Genomic DNA, 22,298 nt, shown 5'->3' with positions numbered 1-22,298 from the left:
ACTGCGGGAGGGGCCGAGGTGTGAGCAGGAGTGGGGGCTGGGGGCATCGGCGGCCCTGGCCGGGCAATGGGAGAGCAGCAGACCTTCCTCATCGGGGGACCCGGACAGCAGGGTCAACTGGCCCATGCGCCACAGGCACGGACACCTCTCACCACCCACCCACCGTCCACCCTGGGGATCCATCCCCCCGACTCTGGGGTCATGCAGAGAGTCCACCCAAAGCCCACTGTGCAGTCTGAGAAAAGTCTGCAAAACGGGGCTGAATAATCATGGCTTCGCCAGCAGGGACTTCTGTGCCCGTCACCTGCGAAATCACAGCCAAGGCATTCGGGCCTGCGTAGAAGGTTCTGGGAAGGCGCCAGCGAGCTGGGCGCAGGTAACAGGGAGCTGGGTGGAGTGAGAAGGACACTCGCTTCTCACCAGAAACCTCCCGGTGATTGGGCTCCTCTATTCGACTGCTTTCAACAGAAACTAAACACATTTTAAAGACGTAAAATACTTAAAATCACGCCCCCCCTCCCAAAACTCGGCAGCATGACAGGAAAGGCTGTGAAAGGACACAAGCCGAGGGCGAGGGCAGCGAACCGGGCAAGACGGAGGCCGATGCGGGCCTGACTCCAGGCCAGGAGGTGGGGAGAAAGCCAAGGGCTCTCGGGGCTCAAGGAGAGGCCCCCAGACCTGGCGCTGATGTAGGCGCAGGGCGCGCAGGGCAGGACGGCGAGTCTGTGCCAGGGCGCCTGCACCCGCCCCAGGACCGCAGACCCATGTCCTCCCAACACCGGCGATCACTGGGGCAGCGAGAGGGGAGACCCTTCCCCTCCTGCCCACCCACCAGCAGCCGGGCCTGTATGCCCCATGCCTGGCCCTACTCTTGGGACCCCAGAGCTGGTCAGAAAGCCTCCAACGGGGCAAAGACTTCCTAAAAATTCCGTTATCCCTGCACAGAGAGACGAAAGTGTATCCATAAAACAAAGAGTCTTGAAAACGAGACCCAAATCACACAGGGTCAGGTGGAAGACACCTCCCAGGATGTAGGCAAAGAGATGAGGAATCCAGATAGGACACGTTCCACGGTCCAGCGGTCTCACCAGCGGCCTCGGAGCCCCGGGAAGGAGGGAAGGAGGAAGCTGTAGACTTTGAAGCCGCAAAGGGCACCAGCCTCCTGGAAGGAAGCCCCCCCCTCCACAGGGCCCACGTTCCAGAAGAGCGTCAGGGGGGGAGGGGCCCGGCCGCCAGCGGGACCGTGGAATTGGGGCACCTTCAGACACACGCGTCTCACAAACTTCCTCCCTCAGAAGACTGTGACCTCCAAACCAAGGGCAGACTGGGGGTGGTGCCGGGAGACTCGGCACCTGGGGGCCCAGCATTCGGGGGGCCCAGCCCTCAGGGGTCAGCGTTCATGGCCAGCGTTCGGGGGGCTGGCTTGAGCGCGCTGCAGTGGGGGGACTGGCCCGACGCCAGTGAGGCCCCTCCGAGGGCCCCCGGCCCACAGAGCAGAAGAAAGGGGGGCTCGGGCAGGACGCTTTCCAAGAATGACAGGGACACGGAGGGGGCTAATCGCACCCTATCACAACACAAGGTGAGCCTCTGAAGTCTAAAGTCACAGGGGAGGGAACTCCCTGGCGGTCCAGCGGTTACGACTCAGCGCTCTCACTGCCGAGGGCCTGGGTTCAACCCCTGCTCGGGGGACTAAGATCCCGAAAGCCGCGAGGCACGGCCTAAAATAAAATAAAAATAAAGCTCACAGAGGAAATCCCGGTGTAGGTGGGGAATACGCAGAAGGGTTCCCCCGTCTTCTGGGGGGGGGGGGGCACCACAAGGTGGGGGATGGGAGTGGGGGCACGTTTTCACGGTAACACTCAGGCACTATTGGGCGTGTTTAAGATTTTGATTCAATTCTTAAAGATGGGGAGGCCCCCCCGGAGGGCCTGGGCAGGGCAGGCCAAGAGAGCGGCGAGACCCGGGCTGTCCGGTCAGAGGCTGGGCGCTCAGCGGCTGTGGGCCCTGATGCGCGGCTCCCGGTGCCCGGGCCTCAGCTCCCCTCTCCCGCCGAGCCCCACCCACCCAGGCTCCCGATCACCCTGCTTCCCACGTGGTCGCTAGAGGGACACAGGCTCCAGGCCTCGCGGCAATTAATACAATAACTACAAGTAAATTGCTCTCTGGCTTAAAGGCCAGGTGAAAGCAGGCATCCCTCTTGCCAGCGACTGGATTTGCAGCATCTGCCCGAGGTCACGTGGTCCTCGTTTTCGGAACTGGGTCTGGGGTCCCAGGAGACAACGGGCTCTAACGTCCCACACCCACGGGACCCTCCACACGACCCCCGGCCCAGTGCCCCCAGGCTGAGTGTCCAGTACCCCCAGGAGGAGCTCGCAAAGGAGGGCACTCTGGCCCCCCTGCCTGGGGACGTCCATGGCAACGGGGAGGAGGAGCCAGGCCGAGGTCCATTCAGCCACTGGGGCCGAGGCCCGCGGGGCCCAGCCTGGTCTCCAGAGGGCACATTCGGAGAACACGAGGCATCGCCACTCAGAGCAGGAGGGGCCCTGCAGAGGGGGGCCCAGGAAGGCTTTTCTTAGAAGAGGCCACTTGCACCCGGTGACAGGAGAGTGGCCCTCGAGGGGCTCAGGGGGTGGGTGGCCGTGAGCACGGGCTGAAAATCCACCAGCTCCGGACCCACCCTGGGCGGGGGCAGCCTGGCAGGTTGAGCTGGGAGAGCCAGGGCGTCCATTTCCCCTTTTTCAAACTCTCCTGCCCATCAACAGGACCGCAGGACCCCCCTGCCCCCATCACCGAGGTCACACAGGTGGTCAGTGAGGAAGGAGGGGAGGTGACTGGCCATGGCTGGGCACAGGCTCCCTGGGCCCAGGCCTCTCTCCACCCCACACAGACCAGCGCGTCCCCTGCCCCCACCCCGCCTGGGCCGCCACGTCCACGTGGCATCACAGTCAGCAGGGGCCAGCAGGAGGCCCCAGAGAGACGTCTCTGGCCAGGCCAGCCAGGGAGAGCCGTGCGTCTCCTGTCCAGGCCCAGGGGTCAGGGGCACATCCTGGAGTGGGGAGCGGGGGGCGGGCAGACAGTGCGCAGGAGGGACCCCAAGGAAGGCCACACCCGGTGAGCGTGTCCTCAGTGAAGGGGAGGGGCCCCAGCGGCCGGGCACTCACCAGGCCCCACCAGAGCGCGTCCGCGTAGGTATCAAAGTGATCGTTCTCTCCCTTCTCCGCCAAGTACACCAGAAACGAGGCCAGGATGAGGCAGAGGAAGCCGATGTACCAGGCAGTGACCAGCTCCTGAAAGAGGCCCATCACAGCCGCTGGGCCAGCGTCCAGCCCGACTCGCCCCCGGGAGCAGGAGGCCCCGCCTGCCTGGAGGTTTGCTGGGCGCTGCATCCCCCGGGCTTCAGCGGGTGGGTGCCCCTCCCGAGAGCCGGCCGCAGAGCCCCAGCAGCCCCGAGCCCGGGGCAGGCGGGAGGCGGAGCGCGTCTTCCATTTCCAGCCCTGGGTGGTCCCACACCTATGCACCTCACCCCTGGAGGACGGTGGGTAGGGACGGCTCAGTGCTGCATCCACCCAGGAAGGGAGTGTCCCCAGGCGGCCGTCAGCCAGTCAGGCTGGAGAATCTTGGGGCTGCTGGGACCCTGCCCCAACTTCCCTGAGCCTGGGGGAGACACCCCGACTGGCTGCCCTTCCTGGGGGACCACCACCCTCTCTGTCCTGCCAGCCAAGCCCCAGCCTCCGGGCTCAGACAGGAAGGGTAGTGGGGAAGGGACTCTTGGGCCAATAAGCCCACCCACAAGAGGACGGCCTCCTGGCAGAGCCTGGCAGGGCGGGGTCTGGGCGGGCAGGGCCCCTGGCAACACAGGGACGGGACGGGGTCTGGACGGGACATGGGGCTGCAGCCACCTTGCGGGTCCCACGGCCAGCGGCCACCACAAGCCTCAGCCTAAACGGGCCGGAGCCTGGGGGTTGGGGGGCAGTGGGTACCGATCCAGCACAGCCACCCAACCAAGGAGCGAGCCGGCTCCAGGGGGGGCCCAGAGGGACCGGACCTGGCAGACAAGCTGGAGAGAAGAGGAAGATGGTCAAGTCACGGGAAGATGCCCAGAAGAAACGAGGGGCTGGGTCCTGCCTGGCCGGACCTCCTGGCCCCAGCCAGCCAGCCCGGCGCCGGCTCACCTTGCTGTGCGCGTAGACCACGGAGCCCAGCAGCTTCCAGGTGCCGCCCCGCCGGTCCATACGGATCATGCGCAGGATCTGCAGGAAGCGGAGACTCCGGAGCGCCGACGTGGCGAAGACGTTGCCCTGGGAGCCGGCGGCCAGCACGGCGATGGACGCAATGAGCACCATGATGTCTGCGGGAGACAGCGGAGGAGCTCAGGGCGGCCCCCGCCGCGGAGGGGCAGCCCCCCGCCAGGGCCCCGGGAGGACGGACAGACGGACGCGCACAAAGTGCCGGCGTGGGCCTGGCTCCGCTGTCCGCCCAGCCCAGCCCTGCCCTGGGCACGGCCGCCCGACACCTCATCGCCCTGCACCCGGGCCACGATAACCAGGGGCTCTGACGCCAAGAGGGCAGGTGACGAGAAACTTCCAGAAGGAGCCGATCCTGCAGTCCTGCCTGCCCCCACCTGCACCGGGTCTCACCGATCACACAGAAGGGCTTCCGCGCAAACTTGAGCCGCCCCCTCCAGCCGCGGTACCGGCAGCAGCAGCCGGCGGCCCAGATCCGCACGAAGTACTCCACGCCGAACACCACGATGGTCACGATTTCCTGCAGGGGAAGCCACAGCTGAGCCACTGCCGGCTCAGCTGGTGGGGGGGGAGGGCAGAGTGTTGTGTAGCTGGTGTGGGAGCGGGGACCCCGTCCTGTGGAGCTGGTGTGCGAGCGGGGACCCCCGTCCTGTGGAGCTGGTGTGCGAGCGGGGACCCCCGTCCTGTGGAGCTGGTGTGCGAGCGGGGACCCCCGTCCTGTGGAGCTGGTGTGCGAGCGGGGACCCCCGTCCCGTCCTGTGGAGCTGGTGTGCGAGCGGGGACCCCCGTCCTGTGTAGCTGGTGTGCGAGTGGGGACACAGAGGGCAGAGCCGACGGAGGGTCTCAGGTAACTGCCACGGGGGTGGGGCTCCCATGCCCGGGGCAGCCCCAGGACACAGGCAGGGCGGGCAGGGGCGGAGGGCTCCCCAGAGGTGCGTCTGGAGGCGGCATCAGCTTCCCTGTGGCCCCGTACCTCCATCACCAGCAGCAACACAGAAAGTACCTGTGGTTGCCATGGCGCCTGCCCCGACCTATCACGGGGTTGCTGTGAGCTTCACAACCCCCAGCCCACGCCCACATCTGCCAGGGAACACCCCACGCTCTGAGGTGGAGGGGGCCCCCGGGGCCCTCAGGCTCTAGTGAGACCAGAAGGCGGGAAGGGGGGTGGGGACAGCGGGGGGCTCTCAGGCACTGTGACGACACGGGGGGGGCCCGCCTAGGCTGGAGGGTAACAGGGTGCTGGGCGTGTTCGGGGGAGGGGCGGGTGGGAGGGACCCACGGGCTACCAGGAAGAGCAGGGGCCCTGGGTGCCAGGAGGACGGGGGTCCCTGCCGGTGGGCGTCTGGGAGATCAGACCAACGGGACCGGGGACAGGCTGCCGCCCACGGGCTCCGCCGCCATCAGGCCCGTCTGCGCCGACCTGCGGGACCCACCAGGATGTAGAGCGCGCCCTCCGAGCTCTTCTCGTACTCTTTGATGGTGGAGAACACAGACAGCACGAGGCAGGAGAAGACCAGCAGGAACCTGGGGGCCGGAGCAGAGGGCGGTCAGCCAGGCCGGGCGCCCAGCCGGCGCGGGAAGGCACAGGGCGGTGCAGCGGGCACGGGCAGCCCAGGGCGCCACAGTGATGACTGGGCCCAGCTGCTCTCCAGGATGCCCACCGTGCTCCCCCCGCCAACGTCCCTCGCCAACGTCCAACGTCCCTCTCAGAGGGAACACTAACGGGGGACACCACCTTCCGGGCCCCTGGGCAAACAAGAAATGAGTGAGCCGCACAGCCCGCGCCCACGCAGGGCACCCCGTATGCAGTCACCCCTCTCCTCATCCACAGCTGTTTCCTCCCAGGCCCCGAAGTAGACACTTCCTGTCTCCCGGTTCACACCAGCCTCACACACACCGTCCCAGCGCCCTTGGCCGCTGGACCCGTGTCTGCAGGCGGTGCTGGCGGGGGCACTAACGGAGCCGGGGGCCGATGGGCAGCAGGTGTCCAGCCAGAGCGGACAGGGTGGGGCTGGGGTCCCAGGGAGCAGAGCCCCCGAGGGCTGAGGACAGGGTCCAGGCCTCCTGAGGCACAGGGCACCTGGTACGGGAAGCTGGGCAGGGACCGCACACCACGCCCCTCCCACTTCATCACCACTGGGACACCCCCACCACCCCAGGGAGTCGAGACCACCATCCTCCGTGGTAGTGGTGGAGGAGGGGAGATGAGACCCTTCAGAGCCAAAGCCACGTGGCCCAGCCTCAGCCGGGCCACAGCGACAGTGACTCGGGCCCTACCCTGCCCAGCCCAGCCCAGCCTGCGTCACTGAGCGGCGGCCCTGCCCATGTGCCCCAGAGGCCTGACAACCGGGCCCAGAGAGGCGCAGACCCGCCTCCACATGCGGCCCCTCCCCAGAGCGTGGCCCCGAGGATGTCTCCGGACGCACCCCCAGCTCCAGGGCAGAGGCGCTACGGACAGGTAACGGAGGCCGCTGGCGCAGACAAAACGCACGCGGGGAAACGGTCACGTTTCAAAACCTCAATTAATTTCCTTTGCTCATTAGCCAATTTATTCAATTAGCTGGGCCCTGGGGGAAAAAATGTCCAGATGTCTCATGTGCCTTATACTCGTAATTCTCTGCCTGCGGTGGAAAGGAGCCCACATGCCCAGAGAGGATCTGCCAGGGTCAGAGGAGATCCCAGGGTGGTGAGTCAGGACCCCGGGGCCTGGGCGGTGGGAGGGACTGGCAGGACCCCCATCTCAGACGGGGCACCTGGACGCAGCTCAGCTCAGCACTGGGCGCGGGAGCCGGGGGGCGCATAACATGGCGGGCTTCCCTGAGGAGGTGTCCACAACACTGCAGGATGAAGGGCTGGTGGGGCCAAAGGAGAAGGGAAAGTGTTCCTGGCAGAGGGAAGGGCAAGTGGAGTGGCGCCAGGCGGGGGGAGAGGGGGAGACAGTGTGTCCAGGACCCGGCAGCGGGCAAGTCTGACCAGACTGGAGATCGGGGCCCCGGGATGCCTGACACCATCGTCACCTGTCAGGGAGACTTGAGTCCAGGGCTGCGCCCACGAAGGCCAGCTCCTCATGCTGTATAAAAACATTCCTCTGAAGAAAAACAGGAAAGACCCAGGTCCCAAGGTGACCAGGCCCTCTCAGCCCCGCCTCCCCAGGGCGCTCTGACCAGCATCTCGGAACCTTCCAGAATGGCCAGGGCACGCTGCACGAAGCGCAGCCCTTCCCAGCAGACAGCGGGAGCCCCACCAGCAGTTCAGGAGACAAACCTGCAGCCCAAGCTGGGAACCTCCCCAGCGGCCCCGCCCCAGGAAGTGCCAGCGACATTCCAAGGTTTGTTTTTGATGTTTTGGGACAGATGGCCACAGATGGCACCGCCTGGGGTGTGCAGGGGATGCAGCAGGATGGACACTCCAGAAAGAGGCCAGCACACCCACACGACAAGGAGGAAGGAGAGGCGGGCAGCAGACTCCCACGGGCAGTGGGCACCCCAGCCATGCCTCCAGGTGCAGGCAGGGCCCCCGCAGATCAAGAGAGGGACAACTCCAAAGGGCAGTGATGTCCCCCACCCCTCGGCCACTCACAGGCAGCCATGATGGGGAAAAGGCACTTACTTCCAGGTCCCCTCCTGTCTGCGGGTAACACTGTGACCGGCGACCACCCCTGCCCAGAACACAGCCGCATCCTGGGCCCAGAGACCTCCGAAGCCCACCCCCGTCCCGCAAGGCTGGAGGGGGCTCCGCCTCTGGCCTCGTGGTCCCCGGCACGGCGTCCTCCATTACAGGGGACACTTCCCTGGGGCCCAGCCCCAGGGCGCCGGGGGGTGGGGGGCCAGCCCTCCCGCATGACGACGCAGGTGATCACCCCCAGCCCTGAGGCCCATCGCGGGGTCGCCCGCTGCAGTTATGCTGGGGTCCTGGGCACCGGAGCGTCCTGGAGACCCTGGGGAATCTGAGCCAGGCAGGGGCCTTCCTTCCCAAAGACCTCTCTTGCCTCGGTGACCTGGGTTCTGGCTCCTGGCAGGCTCATGGGAGCTGGCAGCTGTGGATCAAAGGGACCCCCCCTCCTCCCCTCTCCTCCTCCGGAGAGGCACTGGGGAGGTGCAGGGTGGATGCCGCCCGCACCACTGGGAGGCCCCGCGAGGCAAGCTGTGTGCTGAGCACTGACCCCCCAGGCCCCAGAGGACGTGGCGGCTAGTAGCTGCGTCCGCTTCCTCCCCAGAGGGGACCGGTGAGCAGTTCCACCCGCCCACAGGCTGGGAGACGCGTCCCCCTGCTGCAAGGTTCAGCTCAAAGGCCAGCACCATCCTGTACATCTCCCCAACACCGGGACCGAGGCCCCAGGGCCCTGGGGGAGGGGAGTTCTCTCGCCCTCCAGCCTGGGAACTGTCCAGGCTGCAGGAAAAGAAAGGAGGGGAGGCAGGAGGTGGCTCCAAAGGCAGAACATGGTGGCTAATCATGATAATGAATTCAACGTCAGGATGCTTCCCTGGCAGCGGTTGCCAAGGAGACAAGCAGCTCAAGCAGCTGGTCCCCAGCCCCAGATTCCAGGGGCTGTGACGGGGGTCAGGCGGAGGGGCAGGGCAGCCAGGGACCTCAGACCTTGCTCAGCTGGGCAGGGGGGGAGGTAGGCCACCCGGAAAGTGAGCAACAGAACCACATCCCAGATGCACACCCAGGCCTGCGCCCCCCAGTTCACGAGTGGCCACAAGGTGGGCTTGACCCCAGCACTGCAGGATCCACAGCAGCAGGACAGACCTCAGTCAGACATCAGGAGGGACTAACATAGCCTGAGCTCTGGGCAGAGATGGACCCCTCTTTTGAAACAGGTGGAGGCACGGCAGGGTCCTGAGTGTAGGGATTTTGACGCATGGAGAGACAGGGCAGGCGGGAGGTGACGGGAGGGACTGAGGGTGGTGGAGGCTTGGGCATCGGCCAGGGGAGCCCCCCAGTCAAGGCCTGACAACACCCCTCGAGGCGGTCAGCCCACCCACAGCCGTGCCGCAGGTCCTGGGTGCACACGTGTGCGTTCTGCCTGCCCCGCCATCGCGGGAGGGGGCAGCGCCCACCTCCAGAGGGAGACCCCACTGCTTTCGGCTCTCCCCTCCCACCCCAGCCCCCCCATCTGACTGCAGGGAATATTTCTTTTCCGGAAAACGTGACAAAGCCTCTGCCACCTCATTCCCACGTCTGGTTTCCACTGTTGGGAGGGCACCAGGGTGGGTGCCATGGTGCTGGCCCACAGCCCAGACTCCCTCGCTCCCTTCCAAGACTAAGTTGGGAGATGACTGGGATTATTCATCTCATTTTACGTATTTAGTGAAATACACCTTTTATAAGCGAATGGCAGGGTTGGGAGGAAGGGAAGTCGTGTTATCAGCACCCCACTTGCTCACCCCCAGCCCCTGGCTGGCAGAGCCGGGAGAGGAGGATGGGGAGGGGGTCCCTGACATCAAGCACCAGCCCCCAGGCTACAATTCAACTAGGCACCAGGCAGGCGACAACCCAGCGGATTGGAAGAAGATGCTCATCCGTTTTACAGATGAGAAGACAGAGGCTGTGAGGCAGCTCACCGCGGCCGCGCGGGGCCGAGCCTGAGCACCGCTTCCACTGGCGGGGTCCCCGCAGAACAACGTCCACCCCGATAAGGCCGGGTGGCCCGGGAGCCCAGGGGAGGCCGGGGGGAGGAGCCGCCAGCGTGAGGCCCGAGCTCCCGCACCGGGTCCCCGGGGAACCTCCCGCTGCCTCGTCCATCAGGACTGCAGTTGGCGCTGCAGCCCGGAATCTGATTTCACCCCTAATGAACTGCTCTGCCTCCACTACCTGGTGCCACTGCCAATCTCTGGGGGGCAGGAAGCCCGGACTCCTGACGGCTGCTCCGGGCGCAAACCAGACGCGAGGAATCGCTCTGAGATCCGCCACGGCCGGAGGGAGCGGGAGGCCGTGTGCAGACCCTACCCTGGAAACGAGGCCCGCCCACAGGGCGGCCCACCCAGGCCCACTGCAGTCCCGCCAGGCCCTGTCTGAGCCTGCTGACAGGAGAATGGAAGGTTCTCGGAAGCACCCACCCGAGCCTGGGCCGTAGGGGGTGAAGCAGGCGGGCACTCAGGACCCCCGTACGCGGCAAGTAAGTGCTCAGTAAACGCCTCAGACCTTACAGGCCCCGACCCAGGAAGTCCCAGATCCTGGGAAGGTCCGGCTCCGGCCTTGGCATTCGAGGCCTCCCTTGAATTAAATTAAATTGAATAATTGCACATTCTGTGGATTTCACCTCAATTAAAGAAAAAAAGAGAAACAGGCCAGGTTGTCAGGGACTGAAGCAGAGGGTAAAGCCCATCCGCCCGTCTGTGCCCAGGCAAGCCCTCCCCACCTGTGCCTCAGCTCCCCTCTGCGTCAGCACAGATGTGGGTGGGAGAGCCCACCCCTCTGCCCACACTGCTCCCCGCACCCCCCGCCGGCAGGGGACCTGACCCCATCCTTCAAGGAAGGACACTGCTCTGAGGCCTCCTGGGGGGCAAGGAGGGTCCCAGCCTCCCCTTGGGACGCCTTAGCATGCACACGTGGGGAGCAGGCAACCGCTGGCTGGGTGATTTCCTGAGCTGTGGGGCGGGGGTCCCCCTCCAGGTGTGTTTTCTTCCATGGTCCACACTGAGCTCTTCTGTCCTTGTAAGTCCTGGTCTCCACCGGCCCCGGCTCACTCTGGGGGTCCCCGTCCTGGGGTGCGTCCCCTAGGCCTGCCACACACACCCCCAGCGCAGCCACCTTTGGGGTCCCTCGAGTGCCAGGCTCTGTCCAGGGAGCTGGCCTGACGAAACAGTCACCATGGCTGACTCCGGCCCTGCGGGTCCCATAGCCCCACCACATGGAAGCCTGCGCAGGAGCGGGGTGAGGAGAGGAGGGGTCCCCCGAGGGAGGCACTGCCGTGGACAGGCCTCTGAGGTCAAGACCCAGGGCAAATACCATCTTTCGGGGGAGAGGTGCTCCTCCCCCCACGAGGGGTCAGTTTGGACCACCCCCGGCATCTGACATCCCCTTCGTGAGCACAGGCCCCCATGCAGGCGCTCAGGGTACCCCCACACCAGGGCCCCTCACAGACCCGCCTCCCCAGGTCGACAGCACGGCCAGGCCTGCTCCCACGGACCCTTCCTGAACACCCTCCAAGCGGCTCTCGGGCTGGCCCACTCCCCCCGTGCCCCACGGCTCATAGCTCAGTGGTCTCCTAAAAACACTCCTGGTGTTCTGCCGGCCTCCATTTGTACACCTCCAGCGACAGCGACGGAGGGCTCAGCCATGGGCAGGACCTCGTTTTAACAAGCCCCCTCCTGGACCAGCCCTGGTCCTGACCCCGGGGGGCCACCAGGCATGTGCTTGCCTGGGGTCCTTCTCCAGGCCAGAGGCACTGTCTGCTCCCCAGCCGTAAGCCACTGAGGGCGTAGGGTGAGGGTTCAGTGAGTGACAGGGCCACCTCATTCTCCCCCGACCCCAGGGGCACCAGCAGCCCTGACGACAGAGACAAAGCCCAGCACTCGTCCAGCAGAGACTTGTCTGATTCCACGGGAAAATCCCCACCACACACTGTTAGCACGGAGGATGACAGAGCCTGAATCCGATCTCCTTTAAGAAACGCAGAGACAGGCACAGATGCTCGGAAGTAAGTCGGGAAAGACAAACGCTCCTCCTCAGGTTTTCTGCATCTCCTCCGTTTCCTACAGTGGACGTGTATAACTTTCATAGTCAGAAAAGATAAGGGACCATAACCAGGTGTTTCTCTAAGAGGCCGCCAGCCCCTCTCGCTCAGACCGCGCAGTGCTGTCTGCCCACCGCCTGGCCTGGAACACTGGATTTCCGTCCACACGATATTAATTCAGCTCTCGGCTAATCACACCACACAAATCGGAGAGGACCGTCTTGGAGAACATTAACCAAGGAGGAAAGAGCTCTGTGAGCACAAAAGGCCGAATCGGGAGACGGAAGCAAGTGGTCCAGACGAGGGGTGGCCGGGCGCCTGCCCCAAGAGCCCCTTCCCCAGGCCAGCCAGTGGTGGGCAAATTTCCCCACTTTCCATGGTCCTGCACGGAGCTCACTTGGAGAGACGGCCGTGGGCTCGTGATCAGGACCGTGGCCAGCGCCCTGCACGCCAGTCCTGCATCGGCTCACCCGGGTCACCCCCGCCAGAGGCTGAGCTCCAAGTTCTCTCACTTCCTGCCCTCCTGCTGGAGGGCCCGTCCCGGTGCTGCCACCACATCCCACATCAAGGCTTGGTCTCTGGGGAGAACAGACTTGTAAACGCCAGTGGACCAGCCAGGCCCTGCTCAGAGCCCTGCTCCCAGGAACAGAAATAGATCAGCAGGTGCTCACCCAGGCTCCTCCCACTTCCACATCCCACTGCCCCCCGCCCCCGCTTCCTCCCCCAACGCCTGGAATCCCAGGAGCAACCGGCCTCTTCCTCAGACAAACCCTTCAAATATTTTTTTCCAAGCCTAAATGTAAAAGCAAACTCAAAAGTTCTAAGCTCTCTAGTCAGGTCAAGACTGAGGTCCCAGGGAAGGAAGGGGCGGACCAGACAGGACCTGGAGGAGGGAGGGGCCTGGGCGGGGGCACACGCAGCAGACAGCCAGGAACAACCTGGGAGCTGAGACCTGTCACCACAACAGACGATTAAGGAATCCCTGGAGACGCTGTTTCCAGTGACTCCGAGTAGGACTTTCTGGAACAAACGCGGTTCTGTACATTTACAGAATTATTCCAGGGCCCTTCCCTGGTGGCGCAGTGGCTGAGACTCTGTGCTCCCAATGCAGGGGGCCCGGGTTCGGTCCCTGGCCAGGGAACTAGATCCCACATGCACGCTGCAACTAAGAGTTCGCAACTAAGGAGCCCACGTGCTGCGACTAAGACCCAGCACAACCAAATAAATAAATAAATAAATAAATATTTTAAAAAAATTATTCCGGGTAATCTGAAAAAATTAAAGACCTAATTTTACTCAAGCTGGGTAGCTGGCAGAGTCTAAGGACGCTCAGCTCTGAGTACATCCTGGAGACGAAGGTCAGACTCAGGGCTGGCGGCTGGAACACACCCACCATCACGTCTCAACCAAGCGGAGCCAACACGGCCTCTGCAAGGAGCTGCCGGAAAAGGCCTGCCCGCTCCAGCGTGCCCTCCCTTTGGCCGATCCCAGCTGCCGGGCAGTGGGACCAAGGCTCTGGGCAGCTGGTGGCCGAGAAGAAGCGAGAGCCCCCTCGTGGGCGGGTACCTCCCCAGACCAGGGGTCTCCCCACTGTCCTTGGGGCTGCTGGAGAAGGCACAGCCCTCACCCAGCCTCTGCCGGGCTTGAGCGCTGCTGGCCCCGCTCACCAGCGTGCGTTTGGGTCCGTTACTCAGCCCGGCTCTCCTCCGCCCCACCCTGCAGCGTCATGACACCTGGTATAAGTCCTGCTGCTGTCCCTGTTCTCCCTTCGGCAGGCACCATCCTGCCCGTTCCCCGGGGAACCCCCTTTGCATGACGGAACCCTCACTTGCCGGACCCAGGCCTTCACAGTAGGGAACTCTGGGGCCTGCATCCCCCGGGGCTCTGGCTGGGCTGTGGATGAAGCCACCCAAACGCACTAGGGCAAACTGAGGAATGTGGGCCCTGCAGCCCCCACTGGGAGGCACGCAGGCCCCAGAGCTGCCCACCCAGGGGCTCCAAGACCCAGGCATCCCCAGCCCTGCTTCCTCCTGGATGAATTAAAAGCTTGGTGCAGCCCAGCTTCAAACAACAAAGACCAGCCCTCTTCCTAACTCCAGACCGTTTGCAAAACAGCCCCTGGACCACCTCCCTCCAACTCTGGCCATGGCTGTCTTAATTCACACGAGGAACAGACAGGCTTTAGAAATAGTCCTCTCTCTGCCCTGACCCCCTCCTGCACGCACCCACCTCACCAAGAGGGGTTTTGGGGGTTCACCGCCGCCCCACCAGCTGCCAGGGGAGCAAGCTGAGAGCGGTCATCGGGCCACGGCCGCCTGCAGAAAAGTGGAAAGAGGGCCTGGGGGGCCGGGGGCAGCTTTGTCAAACCCTCCCCTCAGCATGGAAGGCAGAGTCCCTGGGGGACAACCTCGGGGCTACACGCCCCTCTTCTTTCCACCAAGCGGGCCCGGGCTTGCTGGCCGGGTGCCCCACAGCTGGGAGGGAACGGCATGGCACAGGTGAGGCCCGTTTCCCGACGCCGCAGAGCTGTCGGCAAACCGCTGTTGGAAAGCGCAGCGGGCACCAGCCTTCAGAAGGGAGTGGCCGTGCCGGAAGGAGCCTCCGGGGCAGCGCCGTCTGGAGGTGGGCTCAGCCTGGCGGCCCACGTGACGCTAAGTCACCACACGACAGCTTAGGAGGGGGTGCAGCTCAGCAGGACGCAGCCCATGTGGAAACCTGAGGTCCCCTTTACGGTCTGGGGGTCCATTGGTTCAACCCGCCTGCAATGGTCCTTTCCAAGCCAAAACCATTCTGGCCTCCATGCTTGGAGGTTCAGGGTGCTGGGACCCTTCAGCCGTGGAAGGAAGACCTCTCCCAATACCCGGGCAGCTGTAGAACAGTGAGGTCCTTTAGGAAAACGGCCAGTCCTCCTGGACAAACGCAGCTTCAGTTGGGGGCCCCGTGTCTAATCACGCGGCCACGTTCACAGCAGCCCCAAACGCCTCCATCCAGGCCCAGCCACTGGCCGATGGGACTGAGAACGTACCCGGGCCGCGCAGAGGGCGGACGGCCCAGGGTGCTGTCCCAGACGCGCCAACCTCCCTCCGCCTGGTCTTCCTCCTTGCTGAGTGACAAACAACGCGGCCAGGACCCCATGAATGTCACACGCTCCGAGCACTGTGCTGAGTGATTCACAGGAGACAAGCACAGAACTGTGTCCCCACGTCCCAGAGGAGGGGACACCGGGCCCTCAGGCCAGGAGCGGCAGTGCAGGCCGGATCCCCGCCAGGCCCACCCAGAGCCCACGGTCCCCACGGCTCGCCATCCTCTGCCCACACGTGCCCTCTGAACCATCACCGGTTACAACCTCACACCACACCTGACGGGGGCGTGGGGGTGACGAGGTGACGTCTGTGACTGAGGCACGTACCCGGCGCTTTCCACGCAGGGAATATCCTCCGTTTACACTCGAGAACGTTTCAAGTGACCCGCCTACGAGGTAAGCCAGGCAGCACGGTTTATAATGAGGCTATCGGACACAGGCCAGTGTCTCTCATAAGCCTTGCCTCAGGAAGGGGCAGAAGCCTCCAGCCCAGGGCCCACCCAGCATCGCGAGCCCCAGGCCTGGCCCCCAGTCCCACCCGTCCCGTCCACCGCAAGGAGAGGAACAGCAGGCCCGGAATGCCTGCAGCACGTCCCTGCCCGTCCTTGCGAACAGAGGCTTGGCCCTCCGCGGGGTCCCCCACCGCCACCCTGGCCCTCAGCACCTTCCATGAAAGGCCCCAGAGAACTCTCGGTCCTCGGGACCCTGTTCCTTCTCCAGGGCATTCAGAACGCAGCTTCCGGGGGTGGGGGCAGCCGGGTGGGCTCACCAGGACGGACTCAGGACACCTCGTGAGCAATGCCCAGGAGCAGACGCCGGGCCTCATCGCGGGCAAGCAGGAGCGCAGAGATTAACACAGCCTAGGATTCATTTACTGACGAAAACGAGTCAGGAAGAACCCCCACCCCCACCCCCACCCCCAGACACTCTCTCCACCACCAGACTCGGGCTTCGCTCTTGGAAACAATCCCGTCTCTTCACAATCATTCCGGGTTTAGGTGTTTTCAGAGGCGGTGCCCACGTCGAAGACCCCGTAGAGACTAGTTTCAATGTTTGACTTGCACTGGTTTCTAACAAAACAGAGATTTTTCTTTGTTCTGATCTGTGAAACTGTCAAGAACGGAGCTTCCTACGGACCCCATTACCTTGAGGACACAGACCGTTTGCAGGGATTCACGACAGTGTAATTAGACACCGTGATTAAGAAACACTTCATTGTCTTATTGTGGGTGAGAAATCCTACAAGGAGGCCTGAGGTCTCCAGACAGCCGGCCGGGGACGGTCTGCTGAGCCCTGGTTTCCCTGGAAACCACAACCCTCCTACCGTTTTCACCTTTGGGGAAATTTCCATAAGATTCTCCAACTCTTCAATCAATAGACATTTCCTCCCCAGGATTGCAGCGAGGTCTGGGAGCTGAAAGAAGCTGAGAATACAGCCATTCAGACCCCAGTCTCCTCTCAGAAGCAGACACCCTGGCCACTTGCTCTGGGCCCCCCCATGCCCCCCAATGCAGTCACACCGAGGAAAAGAGAGGCCAGCACGTGGGCCCACACTTGCCCGCCCGAGGGCGGACAGGTGAGAGGGGGCAGCGGGCGGCCTGCATGTGACCAAATGTGGAACCCCACTTGGGTTATCCGAGGCCACGCAAGGGACTGCAGCAGGGCCCTGAGGCCCCAGGCCCCCATCCCGCTGCCCCCAGCCACAGGCCCCGAAACGTCGGAGGCCCCCCGAGACCCACCTGGACGCCATCCGAGGACGGAGGGGGCTCGTTGGACCAGCCCGAGAGAAGGCAGCTCACAAAAGTGAGCCGCTCGGGCGAGCCCCGGCCTCCAGGGGCCAGTCCCTGCCCTGCAGTCACCGGCATTTTCCATCCCGCCTATTTCAAACACAGTCTCACCTGGCAACTCCAAGTGGCTTTTGGATGTTGGAAAAGTCGACCGATCTGCACCCCAAGCTCCCATCACTGGGCAGAGACCCCTTCTGTCTGGCGTGAGTGGGGCAACTCAGGAACTTGACCATCTCAGCCTCGGTTTCCTCACCAGTGAAAATGGGGCCACAAAGTGAGAAACCCCTGAGACCAGCAGACAGCGGGCCGGCCCAGAAGACGTGCGGTTCCCCTCCCCTCCTAACTTGAGCCTCGGGGAGATCCCCCCACCCCCCCCCACCATGATGGAGCAGCTGCCACTGCCACCCGAGAGGGGAGGGGGCAGCGCGCCCAACCCAGGCTCTCAAAGGACCCCCGAGGGCTTGCCTGAAGCAGATGAGTAGCCCCTGGGGCCCCACTGGCGTGAACACGCATCCCTGAAGTGGTTTGGGGCCTTTTCTGTGGCTCACACCCCCTCTAAGAAACTGATGAAAACTCTAGACCGTAGCTAGAAAATCCTCTCATGTAAAGACGCCCTGCTCTAGGGGCGCACAGACCCTCGGAGCCCCGAGACCTGCCTAGGGGTGTGAAGGGCAGGCAATGGGGAGCTGAGATGCACCCCTTCCCCACCCCACACGGCCCAGCTCCTCGCAACAGGGCCCCCACTCACTGCAGACGACACCAGCCTGCCCGCCCAGAATCCCAGCCAGATCTGGCTGAGGAGTCATGCGGGGCGGGGACCTGCCCAAGCGGGGACTGCTCTCTCTCTCTCTCCAGCCGGAGCAGAGGAATGGACCCTGCAAGGGCCTCGGGGCTGGGAGGGGTGGCCCGGGCGGGCTCCCCTCAGCCTGGTCCGGGATCCCCCCTGACTCAGGGAAGCCTCCCGCCCCCAGAAGTGCTTGTGGAGCCGCTCACAGGCAGAAGCAGTGATGGCGATGGCTCCAGGCCCAGAGGCACGTCCATGAAGACAGCCCCTTCCGCAAAGGGCGGGGGGCACCTGGCCTGATGCCCACCAAGCCCGGGGGCCAGAGGGCGGCCGCCTCCCTCCCCACCTCTGACAACCGGAGGGCTCAGCACACCTCCGCCTTCCAGAAGCCAGGCTTTGGTGGCAAAAGGCAGAGGACGGTGGCCCAGGAGGGCAGCACTGCCCCAGCCCTGGGACTACTCCCTGCCCCCATTGCCCCCCCCAGGCCCAGCTCAGGAGGGGCTTGAGCTGGTTTAATCAACAAACCAAACAGACGAGGGCCAGTCCCTGCTGGGGGGGCGGGGGGTGCACAGGGGAGGCCGCACCACTGGGGACCAGCATGGGGGCAGTGAAGGCCTCCTGAGTCCAGTGGGCTGGGCCCCAAGGATGGGCTGGGCCTGGGGACAGCTAGTGAATGCAGGCCCGGGGACCCGGGGGGGGGGGGGACAGAGATGTCGCCGTTCAGGAGCACCCCCGGGCAGCGCCGGGAGAGTGGAGACCCCACGCGGTAGCCTCCACAGTGCCCTGGGGGCAGGGGCAGCTGTGCCCCATTCACCGCCCCTGGACCCGCATACACTGCAGGCCCACCTGTCCCGACTCGGGCACTCCCACGGGGGGGGCAATGCAGACCCACACCCGAGAGCAGCTGCCTGGCCCCAGTCCCCACGCTCTGCTTCCAGGTCTGGAGGCTGCAGCTTCCAGGACGCAGGACGCACAGCGGGGCCGGCCACTTCAGGCCTGGGCAGGGAGAGGCCACACAGAGGGGACCCCGGGAAGTGCTGCCGGCGGGGACCTTCGTGCCCAAAGCACAGCAAACCCTCCAGCAGCCGCACCACAGGTCAGACAGGAGTGGAGGCACCGCTGGGCTGTGCCCACACACCAGAGGTCACCTCAGGCCAGGACCTGGCTGACCAGAGCTGGCCCCCGCCCGGCAGGGAGAGGAGGCACGGGGCTCTTCCAAGGAGGAAGAGCGCACCTGGGCATGTCCGCCCCAGGAAGAGCCAGGTCACCTCCCTGGGGCAGGCGGGGGCTGACACAGTGCCAGGGGAGCCTCTGCCTCTTGGGACTCCCGGGGTGGCTCAGCGCTGGGTCTGGGGACAGTGGCCAGGAGGCCTCCAGGGCTGTGGTGACCCCCAGGACACCTACCCCTCCAGCAGCTTGGCATTTCCTCCCAGGGTCTTCTCCCCCACCCACAGAGGGTCCGTCCAGAGCACACGCTCACAGGTCACAGGCACACTCACGGGCACACACCCCCTCATCCCAGGTGGGCACTTGGTCGGAGATGGTTTCCCAGAATCCACCCCTCACTCCCATCCCCAAATGCCTCTTTCTCACAAAATGGCCGAGTCCCGGGCCCAGTCTAGCTGGGATGGGAGAGAGCGCCTGTAGGCTCAGAGGCCGTGCTCGCCGCCAGCACGGGCGCGCGCGCACACACACACACGCCACACGCTCGAACACCCGTGTGCACACAATGCCGGCCTGTGGCCACCAGCCCTGCCTCAGGAGCCAGGAGTTCCCTGAACAATGGGCCCAGGGACACCGACAGCCCTCCCAGGGCCAGGGCTGGCGGCCCCAGGATGGTGGCACCCCTCTTCCTGGGGGTCCACTCTGCAATAAAGAGGGTCTGGAGCCCAGAATGCGCACAGGGGCGTCAGGCCTGCACCTGCTCCTCCAGCTAGCAGCTGCAGAGGGGCTCAGGGCTGTGCTGGGTGGAGGGGCGGGTGGGGCGACGCAGGCCAGGCCAGGGGTGGGTGCAGGCACCACGGGGCAGGACAGCCAACTAACTGCCCTCAGCCTACGGCTGGGGGAGGAGAGTAATGATGGGACCCCTCCGCCATTTCAGCACCCCAGAAGCTCACCCTAGAAGGAGAGTGAGCGGCTTGGGGGGATGGGGAAGGGTTGGCCAGCCCCTCCCCCCATTTCCCCTTCTTTGAGGGAACCCATCTAGAGGGGGCCCTCTAGGAGTCCAGATCCAGTGACAGGACGGGCAGCGCCGCCCTCCCTCCCTGGCCGGCCCTTTGTTCAGTGCAGTGGCCGTGGGGAGGGGCCTCTCAGGGCTGAGGAGGGGAGGCTGGGGCGCTGCACATCTCCCCATCCTGCGGGGGAGGGACTGATGCAACCCAACCAGGCCGCTGGAGGGCGCGGGAGGGGGACAGGCGCCCCCACCCCGACCCAGAACTCCTTCCAACCAGATGTCTCCAAAATCGCTCTCCAGCCTCTGCCCTTCGCTTGAACCGAGGGACCCCAGGCACACGGTGTGACCGACGCGGGCGCTCGGACACACACGGAGGCCCTCGTAGCCCGCAGCTGCGCGCCCACGGGCCGCCAGCGGCCGATCGCCCGGGTGCGTCGCGACCCGCGCCCGCCGCCCGGGTGGGCACTCACACGTAGGCGTGGTAGATGAAAGCCCAGCCGCGCGGCCGCTCCAACACGTTGTAGAGGAAATTCTGCAGCTTGCGGTAGAAGGCGTTGCGCTTGGGGGGCTTCCCGGCGCCCGCGCCGCCCGCGCGCGGCTTACTCAGGATGCTGCCGCGCTTGGGGGCCTCGGAGCCGGCGATGAGCAGCGCGCCGTCTCGGGTGGAGTCGGGCGCGCCGGGGTCCAGCCCCACGAAGCCCACCTTGAGCTTCTTCTCCCCGCTCGGGCCAGGGTACACGCCGCCGTTGCGAGACTTCTGCACCATGGTGCCGGGCGGCGCCCGGGCGGGCGCGGGCTCAGCGGGGGCGGCGCGCGGGGGGCGGCGCGGGCCCGAGCCCAGTTCCCCGGCCCGGGAGCCGCATGGCCGAGGCGGAGGCGGCGGCGGCGGCGGTGGCGGTGGCGGCGGCGGCGGCGGCGGCGGCGGCGGCGGCGGCGGCTCCGCGCTCCTGCCGGGCCCGGGCCGCGCGCGGGGACGCTGCGGCCCCCTCGCTCCGCGCGCGCCTGGGCGCCTGGCCCGCGGCCGCGCCGGCTCCGCCCGCCGCCTCGCCCCGCCCCCCCCCCTCCGTTAACTCCTGCGCCGCCGCCCCGGCCGCGGGAGGGAAGGGGAGGGGAGGAGGGGGAAGAAAGAGGAGGGAGGATCGGGCTGCGCCACCCCGCCGACCTCTTCCCGCTCCTCCGGCCACGCGTGCCCTGACGAGGGAATCCGGCCCCTTGGTCCCCTCTGGGGTGGGCAGGACCAGGCAAGCACACGCCTGAGCAGAGACCCCAGCTCTCCCTGGGATCCCCAGGCGGTGCGGTGCCAGGGCCTGGCCCCAGCTGAATTCTTACCTTGGAGCCGGGGAGGCCAGGCTCTCTGTTAGAAGGCCCAGCCCCCCGGGACCTTATGCTCCTGGCCTCTAGATGGACCAGGCATGAGGACGCTTTAGACCCCAGGCCCTTGGTTGTGCAGGGAGGCCTCTGCGGAGACTTCCTTCCTAAGAGGTAGCCTGAACTGGGCCTTGGAGAGGACGTCCCGGGAGGGAGACAGCTGGGGAAAGGCGGGGGTTTGCAGAGGCTTCCCGGCAGGAAGAGGAGCAAGGAGGGTCAGGAAGCTCAGACCTGAGAGACACCCCGGGGAGCCTTGAAGTCCCCCAAGGGGCCTGGGATTTGTTCTGTAGACCCCAAAGAGGCCTGAGGCAGGGGCAGGGGGTTGGAGAGTGGGCAAGACCTAGGCCTCAGGCCAGTGGGGACGCTGGTGCCACAGTCCAGGACAAAGGAGGGCAGGCTCTGGACACAGATGGCAGGGTGTCCCCTTGGCGGGGAGTGGGCAGAATTGGCCTCCCCTAGCCATGGGTGTCCTGGGGGGTCACTCTGGAACCTGCTGCTGGAAGACCAAAGGGCTCATTCCTCAGCCCCTGAGGGGCCCCTGCACACTCGATGCTGTCAGCTCCTCACCATGCCCCCTCCGGACCCCCCATCTGCACACCTAGGATGGTGTTGGCTTCAGGGGCCCCTCCTGACTACACCCAGACCCCTCCCACGTTCACCCGGCATCGTGGGATCTACCAAGCGAAAGGCCCTGTTTAGTAGCTGGTGCTGCCCTCACTGGTAACTCGGCTGCTGACGCAGGACCCCTGGCGCCAGGTCAGCTGTGTTGTTTGCCCTTTGGGTTCCAAAGGCACTGGGCTGGTTTTGTTTTTTTTCAGTTGGGCAGAAAACATAATGGACATTGCAGGCACAGGGCTAAGTCATCTAGAATGTTGGGGAGACTGCAGCGCATGCCACACCCACACCTGTGCACGCAGGTGCATCCCAGGGGCCACATTCCTGACCCCCACCTCCCTGCCTCCATGCCTGGTCACTAGCTACAATCACATGCGTTAGGTGGGTTCTCCCCCGCTGAGCCCAGGCTGAGAGAGGAGAAGGAGGGCCTGGATTACGAAAGGGAAGAAGGGACCACTGCGTCCCGCGCGCACTGGGTCTGCACGGGGGTGGCGTCTGGGGGACACTCATGCTCAGTCCTCAGAAACTGGGCGAAACACCTGTGACTCAGACGTGCAGACTCCA

The 22,298-nt window shown here is 65.1% G+C and overlaps 1 protein-coding gene across 5 annotated transcripts in view; it reads right to left on the bottom strand.

Moving 5' to 3' along the window:
* The window catches only part of KCNQ2 (potassium voltage-gated channel subfamily Q member 2), a 47,659-nt gene extending 27,142 nt beyond the window's left edge, over positions 1-20,517 (bottom strand). For all 5 annotated transcript variants that reach the window (XM_068565716.1, XM_068565715.1, XM_068565717.1 and 2 more), the window contains exons 1-5: positions 20,222-20,517; positions 5,678-5,768; positions 4,638-4,764; positions 4,173-4,348; positions 3,162-3,287 (exon numbers count right to left, since the gene is read on the bottom strand). In XM_068565716.1, coding sequence (XP_068421817.1) covers positions 3,162-3,287; positions 4,173-4,348; positions 4,638-4,764; positions 5,678-5,768; positions 20,222-20,517 — 816 coding nt within the window. The remainder of the gene's footprint in view (positions 1-3,161; positions 3,288-4,172; positions 4,349-4,637; positions 4,765-5,677; positions 5,769-20,221) is intronic.
* Positions 20,518-22,298: the final 1,781 nt, after the last annotated feature.

Source organism: Eschrichtius robustus, chromosome 16, assembly GCF_028021215.1.
Source record: "Eschrichtius robustus isolate mEscRob2 chromosome 16, mEscRob2.pri, whole genome shotgun sequence".
NCBI classification, from domain to species: domain Eukaryota; kingdom Metazoa; phylum Chordata; class Mammalia; order Artiodactyla; family Eschrichtiidae; genus Eschrichtius; species Eschrichtius robustus.
The sequence above is the reverse complement of the archived record's forward strand: the minus strand, read 5'-3'. Positions and strand labels throughout refer to the sequence as shown.